Raw genomic sequence first — 13,651 nt, 5'->3', positions numbered from 1 at the left:
TACCCCCATACAGTGAGGGACACAACCGCCATTCAGTGAGGAACACTACCACCATACATTGAGGAACACTACCGCCATAGAGTGAGGAACACTACCCCCATACAGTGAGGAACACTTCTGCCATAGAGTGAGGGACACTCCCGCAATACAGTGAGGAACACTACCCCCATACAGTGAGGGACACTACCCCCATACAGTGAGGAGCACTACCCCCATACAGTGAGGAGCACTACCCCCATACAGTGAGGAACACTACCGCCATACAGTGAGGAACACTACCGCCATAGAGTGAGGAACACTACAGCCATAGAGTGAGGAACACTACCCCCATACAGTGAGGAACACTCCCGCCATACAGTGAGGGACACTCCCGCCATACAGTGAGGAGCACTACCCCCATACAGTGAGGAGCACTACCGCCATAGAGTGAGGAACACTACAGCCATAGAGTGAGGAACACTACCACCATACAGTGAGGAACACTACCGCCATACAGTGAGGAACACTACCGCCATAGAGTGAGGAACACTACCGCCATACAGTGAGGAACACTACCGCCATACAGTGAGGAACACTACAGCCATAGAGTGAGGAACACTACAGCCATAGAGTGAGGAACACTACAGCCATACAGTGAGGAACACTACAGCCATACAGTGAGGAACACTACCGCCATACAGTGAGGAACACTACCCCCATTCAGTGAGGAACACTACCTCCATCCAGTGAGGGACACTACCTCCATACAGTGAAGAACACTACCTCCATAGAGTGAGGAACACTACCCCCATACAATGAGGGCACTACCACCATACAGTGAGGAATGCTACCGCCATACAGTGAGGAGCACTACCGCCATACAGTGAGGAACACTACCTCCATACAGTGAGGGACACTACCTCCATACAATGAGGGACACTACCTCCATACAGTGAGGGACACTACCTCCATACAGTGAGGAACACTACCTCCATACAGTGAGGAACACTACCGCCATACAGTGAGGAACACTACCCCCATACTGTGAGGGCACTACCGCCATACAGTGAGGAATACTACCTCCATACAGTGAGGAACAGTACCACCATACAGTGAGGAATACTACCTCCATACAATGAGGAACACTACCCCCATACAGTGAGGAACACTACAGCCATACAGTGAGCTTCACTACCTCCATACAGTTAAAAATACAGCCATACAGTGAGGGACACTACCCCCATACAGTGAGGAACACTACCCCCATACAGTGAGGGACACAACCGCCATTCAGTGAGGAACACTACCACCATACATTGAGGAACACTACCCCCATACAGTGAGGAACACTACCCCCATACAGTGAGGAACACTACCGCCATACAGTGAGGGACACTCCCGCAATACAGTGAGGAACACTACCCCCATACAGTGAGGGACACTACCCCCATACAGTCAGGAGCACTACCCCCATACAGTGAGGAGCACTACCCCCATACAGTGAGGAACACTACCGCCATACAGTGAGGAACACTACCGCCATAGAGTGAGGAACACTACAGCCATAGAGTGAGGAACACTACCCCCATACAGTGAGGAATACTACCACCATACAGCGAGGAATAAAACTGCCATACAATGAGGAACACTACCCCCATACAGTGAGGGACACTCCCGCCATACAGTGAGGGACACTCCCGCCATACAGTGAGGAGCACTACCCCCATACAGTGAGGAGCACTACCGCCATACAGTGAGGAACACTACAGCCATAGAGTGAGGAACACTACCACCATACAGTGAGGAACACTACCGCCATACAGTGAGGAACACTACCGCCATACAGTGAGGAACACTACAGCCATAGAGTGAGGAACACTACAGCCATAGAGTGAGGAACACTACCCCCATACAGTGAGGAACACTACCCCCATACAGTGAGGAACACTACCGCCATACAGTGAGGAACACTACCCCCATTCAGTGAGGAACACTACCTCCATCCAGTGAGGGACACTACCTCCATACAGTGAAGAACACTACCTCCATACAGTGAGGGACACTACCTCCATACAGTGAGGGACACTACCTCCATACAGTGAGGAACACTACCGCCATACAGTGAGGAACACTACCGCCATACAGTGAGGAACACTACCCCCATACTGTGAGGAACACTACCCCCATACTGTGAGGGCACTACCGCCATACAGTGAGGAACACTACAGCCATAGAGTGAGGAACACTACCGCCATACAGTGAGGAACGCTACCGCCATACAGTGAGGAACGCTACCGCCATACAGTGAGGAACGCTACCGCCATACAGTGAGGAACGCTACAGCCATACAGTGAGGAACGCTACAGCCATAGAGTGAGGAACACTACCGCCATAGAGTGAGGAACACTACCGCCATAGAGTGAGGAACACTACCGCCATAGAGTGAGGAACACTACCGCCATAGAGTGAGGAACACTACCGCCATAGAGTGAGGAACACTACCGCCATAGAGTGAGGAACACTACCGCCATAGAGTGAGGAACACTACCGCCATAGAGTGAGGAACACTACCGCCATAGAGTGAGGAACACTACCGCCATAGAGTGAGGAACACTACCGCCATAGAGTGAGGAACACTACCGCCATAGAGTGAGGAACACTACAGCCATAGAGTGAGGAACACTACCTCCATCCAGTGAGGAACACTACCTCCATCCAGTGAGGGACACTGCCTCCATACAGTGAGGAACACTACCGCCAAACAGTGAGGATCACTACCCCCATGTTCCTTTCTTTATCCCAGAGTTCTCTGCCCTATGTAACACGTTGTGCTCGTGGGCCATTTTGCTAATAAAGAGGGGGGAAATTGAAATTCGTTCCCACGCATCACTGTAAACTTCAGATTCTACATTCTAAACGAATGTAGAATCTTTAGCATCGATTCGCCCATCTCTAATTATCACCTGGTGAAATGCAGGCTGTCCTAAAGATTGGTTTAGGATTGGCAGCTTCCTAGAGACTGATTTGTTAACTCTAAAAATATAGGCTCTATCCTTGGTTCTGGGTTTTTTTCTCTTTGATCTTTCCTGATTTGGTTTGTTTTGATAAGACACTTAATTGTGCTGCTGATGCAGCAGAGTTGATACAAGTACAATAATATTTACCTGCTGATGTCTAGTTCATATCCTTGCAACAAAGGAAGTCTATCTTGCACTAAAACCAGCCATTGGACACAGCCATTGCACGCCACCAGTGTGGAAAGTTGTACAGCCTGACCTGCATGCAATAAGGGAACTATACAAGTCCCTGACTAAAGCCGTGAACATCACAGGACTCCCCTGTACCATAAGCCAGAATTTATTACTCATACAAGGAGTGCCGGAGGGGGTGTTGTTTATGCAAGTCAGGCCCTCTAGAACTGAAAGACCCTACAGGGACAAAATAATATATAAAACATTTTTTAAAAATGTCAAAATTCAAACTGTATGAAATTATAACAAAAAATGAAAAGGGCTGCCATTAAAAGGTTATAGATACTCCCATATGATCAATAACTATCTCCCTGAACATGAGGCCCCCTCTGCTTTTAGATAGGATGCACTCTAAACTTACATTACCCACTGTATCAAACCATTTACTTTTTTAGTGTCTCCACTGTATTTTATGTGTAAAGTATTCAAATAATGGTGCATTTGACAAGTAGCTTTTAACCTCAGAAATAAGCAATTAATTAATTGCCATTAAAATTATTAATTTTACAATAATTATAAGTAAAAAAAATGAAGCAATGCTATTGTTAGAGTGCTCATAGGTCAGGACAATGTCAGAGCCTGATCTGAGATTAGAAGATTACAAATCCCTTCAGGGGCATCCTAAACCACCTCCTTCTGTAATCTTGTTCTTTCTTAATCACTAAACATAGCTTGTTAAGAGGGGGTGTATTTGTTTTTTTACTTGTGGAATTCCACCTGCAGAGACACGAGGGGTTACCCCTCTGAGAAGCTCTGTGATTGGTCAGCAGTGGAATTGTGTGGTTCTTTAATTGAAGTTTTTCTATTATTGAATGTCTTTTCACTCAGACCTTTGAAGAACAGACACTGGACTCCTTGTATCTGTAGGATCTCATATATTGAAGACTCTTAAAGGACATATATCTTTATTTTTGGATAAATTACTGAAGACTTTGGATATTTGTGGGAACTGCATTTTATACACGGATAAATAGCAACAACTCTTTATTGTTACAAAATGGGGAATATGGATGGAAAAGCAGTCGAAGAACTAAGCTCGACAGAAATTCATCGATGGTATAAAAAGTTCATGACGGAGTGTCCATCTGGGCAGTTGACCCAGCATGAATTCAAGCAGTTTTTTGGACTCAAGAATCTTAGTCCAGCATCTAACCAATACATTGAACAAATGTTTGACACATTTGACTTTAACAAGGTAACGTGTCTATTCCTTCTACCTATACACTATTGTCTGGTTTCAGTACAGTACAGATAAGGAAAAGCCAGATTAATACAGTACAGTATTTATAATTAGATGAGAGCTAAAGATCCCAGTTTAGTGCTGAAGAAGGTCAAAGGATCAAATGTGTGCACTTCTACAGAGGGTCAGAGGTCCAGAACTGTGCACTGCCACAGAGGGTCAGAGGTCCAGAACTGTGCACTGCCACAGAGGGTCAGAGGTCCAGAACTGTGCACTGCCACAGAGGGTCAGAGGTCCAGAACTGTGCACTGCCACAGAGGGTCAGAGGTCCAGAACTGTGCACTGCCACAGAGGGTCAGAGGTCCAGAACTGTGCACTGCCACAGAGGGTCAGAGGTCCAGAACTTTGCACTGCCACAGAGGGTCAGAGGTCCAGAGCTGTGCACTGCCACAGAGGGTCAGAGGTCCAGAACTGTGCACTGCCACAGAGGGTCAGAGGTCCAGAACTGTGCACTGCCACAGAGGGTCAGGGGTCCAGAGCTGTGCACTGCCACAGAGGGTCAGAGGTCCAGAGCTGTGCACTGCCACAGAGGGTCAGAGGTCCAGAGCTGTGCACTGCCACAGAGAGTCCAAAACTTTGCACTAACAAAGACGGTCAGACGTCCAGTATTGTGAATTGCCACTTTCCACAGAAATCCACAATTTTGCACTATCCCATGGGATCCGCACTCCAGAACTATGCATTGGCACACATGGTCAGTGCTCCAGAACTCTGCAACGCCACAGTAGGTCAGATGGCCAGTACTTCCCACCTTTGCACTGGCAAAACTGTAGTATGAATGGAGCAAATACAGTAGAAGAATACTGCATCCAGTGAAGCATAGTGGGATTATTTTTTCAATACATATGAATCCAATCCGTGTAAATCAATGATAATATTTTGGCCAATTTTAATTTTGCAAATATATTGCATTCTTTTTATACATAGAATAAATCAATAACTTTTTTGTACAGTAAACAAACAATAGTCATTATATTTTTATATAGAAAATTGTAGACATATAAATTTGTCACAATTAACATTTATTAAAATTGTCTGTCCTGTCACAGTAAGCAGCAAGTTAGAACTATAATTTGGTCTCATAACAGCGCCACCCTGTGGTCTTATAGCAGAATGCTAGTGCCGTGCTTAAAGTGTAAGTGCCATTTCAATCATATTTTCTGGTTAGCTTTGTGTCAGGGCTGGGGATGTTTATATCATACATTTTAATGTAAGGCTGTGCATAATGTTCCATTACAAATGTCTGTAAAGTTTAAAGTAAGTCTGTATGTGTATGTTACTAAGAAACTTGAGCCTGTTTAGCCTTTTTTTAGAGTTTAACCAAATGACTCCTTCTTAACTAGCAGTTAGTTCACAACACTACTGCATGTAGACATCAGCCTGGCAGAGATTTATCTGCGGTATGAAGCTAGTGATGTGAGCTAACAGCTAGTTAAGAAGGAAGGAAAAGACTAAAGTAAATAATAATAAATCACTGTCTGCCATGTACACAGCATGTAGGTATATAAAGCCTCCCCAACTTCTAAAATGACCAGGTTACGGCCTATATTTTACACACTGTGCAGGCTGATGATAATTAGCAACGTACAGTTACAATGTTGCTATGGAGCAGATTTATAGATAATTTTAAGGAAAATTCACAGTCTTAATATAAAAATTGTCACATAATTGTCATCAAACAGCATCAACACTATTAAAAATGTAAAAATTCCAAATATTTGCATGCCTCGCGGCGTGCCCTTGGCCATATTTAGTGTTTATGCTGCCCTAGGCACTCTCAGTGCTTACGCCCCCTATTGGCCACCTATTACGACCCCTATCAACACCAACACCCCATGAGCCCCAGCATATTACTAGAAGAGATCAGTGCTGGACCGTCGCCAATGATCCACTGTAAGCATTAGATTCAAAAACTGCTTCAGGCTGTATTCACATGATGCTTTTGCATTGTGTTTTGAAATGCATTGGGCAAAATACTTAATCGCATGTAAATACATTTAGTAGCAGCATGTGTGTGAGATTGTTAGTCATCACTATAAATGGAGCAAGTATGGCGCTCGGCTATCTCCATCAGCTCTTTAGAGATGGGAGCAACGGGACACCCACCAATCAGCAAGTTAGGCCCCATCCGACAACCCCTTAAATGTTAAAATACAGAACACATGTTGCTACTTACATAGCACATATGTGTCTGATGCGTTTTGCTCAATGCATTTGAATTGCAAACGCATCATCAGAATGCAACCTCCGGCTGTGTTCACACTCTGCACTTGAATTACATTTACAAAGACAATTCTAGAACAGTGCGGGGGAGTTTCTCCAGATCTCATCTGCACTTACAGTGAAACACTTGCCATCAGGAATGTGTTCTGCGCACATGCGATGCCACTGCACATAAATAGTGTTCCTTAATGTAATTCAAGCGCAGCGTGTGACTGTAATCACCAGGAACCTAGACGCAACTAAACTTGGTCCTACAAACCCTAAGCTACCGACCCACTATATACAGCGCCCTCCATAGTTAAAAGGGTTATCTGAGCTGTGGCACTGTGGGGCCTCAAAACCTTGTTGTGCCCCCCTTCACCTGCAAACTGTATGTATACAGAGGCGCAGCAGTGACATCACAACCGGAGCGGCAGCTGCTGCAGGTCCTGGTCGTGGTCAGCGTAACAGTTACACAGGCCATAAAAAGAGGCTGCACAGGCATTGGCTGTGGTGGTGACGTCATTACATGTATGCCACACAGCATCCCATATTCTCCCTTCTGCAGCTCCCATTAATTTTTTTTTTAAAACATTTTAAACTCTCCCCTCCCCCACGGGGCCACCACTCTTCCTTGACGCCCTAGGTGCTTAGACAGAAATAAGGCCCTGGGTGTGCCAGGTTTTAATCACGCTTGGCATGATAAATCTGCTATAATCTTCAAACCTTAAGCTGAAAAAACACCATCAAGTTAAATATCCCCAAGACAATTAAATCCCCCCACCCCACAAGTATACAGACTCTACCACCTCCCAGCTCACCCCCAAGTAAAAGCAGTATTGTGTGGGCACTTTATAAGCTTTCCAGAGAAACTTTACCTGATTATCTGTATTTTAGAGAAAATTACAAGTTACAAGGCAAAGAAAAGTACTAGTATTCATAGAATGTAACAAAATGACCTCTGGTTAGTGTTATACTATAATAAATAAGGTTAAAAATGTTTTATGTTCTAAAATATTCTTTTTTACAGGATGGCTACATGGATTTTATGGAATATGTAGCAGCCTTGAGTTTAGTCCTTAAAGGCAAAGTGGAGCAGAAGTTGCGCTGGTACTTTAAGCTTTATGATGTGGATGGGAACGGCTGCATAGACAGAGGAGAACTTCTCAATATAATAAAGGTGAGAATGGTCATCCTTTTCCCTTTTACACATTATATCACTATGTTCTCTACATCTAAATATAAACTAAACCTGCTGTTTTATTTTGTAGGCTATCAGAGCTATTAACAGATGTAACGATGAGATGACCGCAGAGGAATTCACAGATATGGTTTTTGACAAAATTGATATTAATGGTGATGGTGAGTTATCTTTTTTTTCATTATTTTAAGACTACTTTATATAAGGTCTTTTTAGTCCTGTGTTATTTCCTAACATAATAGAATTAGCTGAGTTGCTTTGGTGTTGCTTCTTGTAACTACCAGAGCTTTCCACTAGATGTCAAACTCCTACAACTTACTACAAATAACAGATATAATGGGGCTAATTTACTAAGGGCCCTGTGGACCACACTTTCGTCGGACATCCCGACAATTTCCATTTTGTAATGCTGGGGCAGGGATTTAAAAGGGGTTTTTGGCGCACATAATCGGATTTTGACGCAATCGCGTCGGTTTTTATGAGACAGAAATCGGGGGGGGGGGGGAGGATTCGGACAAACCGCGGAATTTAACTTAAAAATTGCGTCGCGAGCCAACCACTTACATGCACCGGGAGGAAGATGGTGAACTCCGGCGGACCTGAGCGGGGAAGCATTAGATGCAGGAAATCGGGCGCACAAGCTTAGTGAATCGCAGCACAGTGCATTCCGGACGGACAATGCACTTTCGGGAACTCCAAGGGACTGGGTAAGTAAATGTGCCCCAGTGTTTTATAACACAAACATATCCTGCAGAAAAATACAGTACATGGAGCAGTATGTAAAGCTATATATTTACTTACATGAAAACAAAATCTGACAGTGGAGTGTAACAAACCTGTAAAGTAGAATACAAAGGTACAAAAATAATAAAAAATGTGCTTACATTAATTTAATCTTTTAAATTGTCGAGCATGGCGCTTTGTCGATCTCCGTCAGCTCCAAAGAGATGAACTTGGCAGCATAGACCAGCCGCCCAACAGAGGTACATCGGACCCCCTCGTGATCTGTGGGGGTCTTGATCACTGAGATCCTTGCCGATCAGCAAGTCAGGCCCTAACTTTTTTTGTGGGAAAACCCCTTTAAGTCATTAAGTAAACTTGATTATGAATAACAGATGTAGAATGTCATGGCTCAAATTGTGAATGAATCAATATATATAAATAAATGAATTAACAGACATTAACAGCTCGTCCCCAGTAATAGCAATGTTAAATCTCTAGCTTTATCAGAACAAAACAATAAAGCTAGTAAACACTGCACTACATAGCCCTCGGAATGCCGGACCAAGCTTACAGCGGTCACTGCCGGCCCTCCCACACCATAGACCGGCGGTGACTGCCAGACTTCATACAACAGTCACCGCCTCCCTTGAACTGCCTGAGAGTTATGGCAGTGCAGAGTTTGCTAGCTTTATCGGTATGTTCCAATAAAGCTAGCAGTTTAACACTGCTATTACTGGGGAAAGGCTAGGTAGTAAGCAGCTCCTAAAGGGTTTAGTCAGGGAGACTGGTCCTCTTTAACAATACATATTTTATTAGAACAGATACATTCTGTGGGAGCAAAACCTTGGAGAAGTATTCAGATAGTAATGCCCTTTATCTCAATTTTTGGGCACTTTTACACTGCCATTATTGTGCATCAGTATTTTTTAGCCAAAACCAGTAGTTGGCTTAGAACAATGAAGAGATACAGAGCTTTTCCTTTCTCTTTAGAGGTTCCATATCTTGGCTTCACACACTGATGTAAATTGACTGTGTGAAAGTATCCTTATTTTGTACATGCTAAACATTTTTACACTTTACATTCCAGAAACCTATAGAAAATATGTATTTCTCAAGTTAGTCAATTACAAAAACTGGTGTCTACCAGGTAGTAATTCCCAGGGCATAGAATCATTTTAAGTATTCTCCTCTATATATGATGCATTCATTTAGGACATTAGGTTTATATCAGCATGTTAAAAGCTGAGTTATACTCTTGGCAACTTATCCCCTTGTTACTGCTGCAACACAAATCCATTTGAAATGTAGTTTGCATAGAGAGCTGGGGAACTTCTTTATAAATGTATTATTCTATCATTTGTGTCTGTTTCATTCCTAGGTGAGTTATCGCTGGAGGAATTTATGGAAGGAGTACAGAAAGATGAGCTTCTGCTGGAGGTTCTGACCCGCAGTTTAGACCTGAAGCACATAGTCCATATGATTCAGAATGATGGTAAAAGGATGGACATCAAGGAAAGGCCTTGTAAGGAAATCACAACTGTGGACTCTCTTCCCTGAGTTAGAAGACATATTGTCTGTGTTTCCATTACCTTTTCATCCCTTTTTTTCTGTGGACTTTGCCTATGACATGCCCACATCGATCATTTCAGATTTTCTACCCCACCTGGCACTGTGGGTAAACATCTTCACAACCTTACTTTCAGTCCTAAAATTACATAAAAGATTTAGAATTCATTACTGGGGCTATACTTAATAGGGATCTTGGATCCTGGTCATCAGTATTAGTCAATACTTCATACTTCCAATACAGGGTCAATTGTACAATATGATTTAGCAGATGACTGAAAATCATGGCTTATCAACATCCCCCATTAATTCATCTCATTGTATCTTTGACCTGAATATGTTGCTATTCATTTTGGCACACTCCAGGATACATACAAGCATCTGGTTCACTATGTATTTCTTAGGGCGGTTATGGCACTATGACAGACAGGATATATTGATGAAATTACAGTGGATGGAAGTATGTTATATACCTTGTAGGTATTGGAGAAATGTATTGTACATACACTGGTATAAGATACTTATATCAGTGTTATGTGGTATAATACGATAAGAGGAAAAAATCAGGGTGATACCGCGGTGCGCGATAATACACAACAGATTAATTCATAAATCTGATGGACAATGCGTTTCAGCTCGCAATCTCCTATATATTTATTATTGGTTCGCACTTTGAAAATCTCAAAGTCTGCCCGGTTACGGATCAGCATAACTTCTTACTCATCTGGAACAAACCATTTAAAGAGAGAACAAGAGATTGTGCTATCAGACCGGACGAAGGAGGCAGTCCGCTTCCGAATCGCGTTGTCCATCAGATTTATAAATTAAACATTGTGTATTATTGAGCAGCGTGGTATCAGCCTGATTTTTTCCTCTTCATATCGTATTTCTCTCATCCGATACTCACCCTATTACCGGATATGAGGTTTCCTGTAGCAGCTCTGTCATATATTTTATATATGTCGTATATTTAATATAAATTATGTTCTATTGGTTTAACTACACTGCTAGTACCAGTTGATTAGTCGGCCAACACTAGCATGTTCAACCAATTTTATTGTTATATTGTCTGTGCTGTGTAATTTTTATATCTCTTGACATTATTATGTGGTATAAGGCTGGGAAATACATAAATAAACATATGTATTAAAGGAAATTTACCATCTGGAATCTGCTTTTTTTTCTGCAGCAGCTGCATTCTATTTTTTTCTAATTATTTGATGCAGCTACTGCAGAAATAAGTGATATCCTTAAATATGCTAATTAGTTTTAGAGGCTACTGGGGGCGTGGAGTAGCCTCAGACAGCTCTCTACTCGCTGTAGTCCGTTCTTCTGGCACGTCTTTGGCAGTAATCGAGCTCTGTGTAAGCACAGTAGCTCCTGTTCCGCTGTCAGCGATGCGTCTGGTGCCAGGGAAGCTCAGCACAGTAGCTCCCCAGCAGTTGGCGTGTCGCACAGAGCTTGATTGCTGCCGGTGACACGCGAGAAGACAGGCTGGAGCGCGTAGAGGCAGGTCTCAGAAAGCTCTGGGGGCGAAGGCCTATGAAATTAATTTGCGTATATAAGGATTACACTTTATTTCTTCAGCAGCTACATCCAAGAATTAGTGAGAAACGGGATGCAGTTGCTGCAGGAACAGGGAATCAACCATGGGGAATATTTCCAAAAGATTCCCTGTGGCAGATTTCCTTTAGGAATTTTGTTTTATTACTACACTTTATGATTTTGCTTTATATTTGGAACAGATTTTCATCCAGAGTGGAGGTATCATTATTATGTAGGTATCATTATTATGTCATTATTTGTAGTTCAAGGCCAGAGACAGAATGACCTAAGGGCCAGCAGCAGAATACATGCTTCACTGTTGGTGTTCCTCCTGTTAATTGGATATTACAGACCTCGGGAGTGTCTCGCAACCTTCCTGACAGCCTGCAACAACTTCCCGATTGCAATTTGGCAAACCGATTAGGGTTTGAATTGTTCTTGGAACCTGTTAGCAGTTTTGGAAGACATTTTCCAGAACAGACAAAACATCTTTTATAGAAATTTTGGGATCAATTTAATTACGGCTCATTTTGGAGTTTTTGATCTGCTTTGCAGCGTCAGATGATGGTGTCACGTGTAATACATGTGTCTCAAGGCCATTATGATTTGCGGGTATGGACAATGGTGAGAGATATGTTGATAAAAATTTTGGTCCAACCATAATTGCTCACCAAAGCAGATTAACATCAATGTGTTAGAGAATAGGATAAAAACTTGTCACCTAAATAAAATGATTGAGACGCTCTAGATGTTCATAGCAAAGATTAGGGATTAATTTGTTTAGCTGCGGACATATCTGCATTTTTGTGAATGACCAATACTTCATTTCATGTGTTACAGTCAGGATGTATGGTAAACTCTAAAAACCTCTGTTATATGCAAACAATAAAGTTCTCATTGTCTCTTATATTTCGGTTTTCTTTTATTTAATAGATGATGAATTAGGTTCTACATGTAATAAAACTTGCATGAAAATAAAAATTTTGAGAAATAAAGTAATATGTAAGGTTAATGGTCTAAAAGTGTATAGTTATGATCACACCAATATTCATATCATATCCATATGAAATCTGTAGTAGAGCCTTTCATTACGCTCTTCTATAATGGAAGGTCTTCCATTCACTTACATTCCAACCAGAGTTCCATGTACAGAAGGGTAATTCCCTCACATTGTTGTTGATTAGAGTGGGAAAAATAATTAATTTTTTTCCACTATAACTAGCAAAAGGGCATAACAGCTTTCCAAGGTAGTATTATTAAAACATGTATTAACCAATGGTGACGGTACACTCTGTAGATAACAATACAGACAGCACATTTCCTATCACTGACATCAGTATGTTGCTTTCTTTTCAGGAAACATTAGGGCATCACTTATTTCTATCTCTGGCATCAGAGTGGCTCATTGTAATCATTAGGTTTAATATTGAATCCCTGTACTAAGAATATCCAGGGCATAAAAGTTTGCCTGACCTTTGTTGATGCCTTTACCCTTTTGTGCCCCTGCCTTCCTATTTAGGATTCTAATTTGGGAAGTAAAGAAATCCGATCAAGAAAAATCCATTGCCATTGGATTACATCTCTCACAGAGGTGAGGTTAAGTTTGAAGCATGGCCAAAGAAGATTAGCATTCAGTAGTATAAACTACAGACATATAAACACTATACAACTTTATATTATACACACTTTTCCAACATTAAATATATGTAATGGCCAGGTGTAATTTATAATCATAACAAAATATAGGTATTACTGGTGCAAAAAAGTTGGAAAATATGAGTGCCCTCACTGGTACCTCTATGGGGATAACCCACTTACTTCCACCAAAAAATGTAAAAACCACACATAAGAAAATTATTTTCTTTATAAAGTCACAGAATGTCACAGGTGCCATGTAGAGACACAAAAAGGTGATAAAGCAACAAAAATTTACACATGAACTTC

The 13,651-nt window shown here is 42.0% G+C and overlaps 1 protein-coding gene across 1 annotated transcript; it reads left to right on the top strand.

Moving 5' to 3' along the window:
- Positions 1-3,910: 3,910 nt before the first annotated feature.
- On the top strand, positions 3,911-12,614 carry GUCA1A (guanylate cyclase activator 1A). Its single transcript, XM_072137591.1, has 4 exons — positions 3,911-4,425; positions 7,703-7,852; positions 7,944-8,034; positions 9,975-12,614. Exons 1-4 carry the CDS (start codon positions 4,228-4,230, stop codon positions 10,151-10,153), a joined length of 618 nt encoding a protein of 205 aa, XP_071993692.1. The 5' UTR covers positions 3,911-4,227; the 3' UTR covers positions 10,154-12,614.
- Positions 12,615-13,651: the final 1,037 nt, after the last annotated feature.

Source organism: Engystomops pustulosus, chromosome 2, assembly GCF_040894005.1.
Source record: "Engystomops pustulosus chromosome 2, aEngPut4.maternal, whole genome shotgun sequence".
Lineage (NCBI taxonomy): Eukaryota > Metazoa > Chordata > Amphibia > Anura > Leptodactylidae > Engystomops > Engystomops pustulosus.
The sequence above is the reverse complement of the archived record's forward strand: the minus strand, read 5'-3'. Positions and strand labels throughout refer to the sequence as shown.

Bases quoted from the DNA above. Each gene is read 5' to 3' on its own strand.
- GUCA1A (XM_072137591.1), top strand. From the start codon at position 4,228: ATGGGGAATATGGATGGAAAAGCAGTCGAAGAACTAAGCTCGACAGAA. The intron at 7,853-7,943 runs GTGAGAATGGTC...TTTATTTTGTAG, and splicing joins AACTTCTCAATATAATAAAG to GCTATCAGAGCTATTAACAG. The intron at 8,035-9,974 runs GTGAGTTATCTT...TTTCATTCCTAG, and splicing joins AATTGATATTAATGGTGATG to GTGAGTTATCGCTGGAGGAA.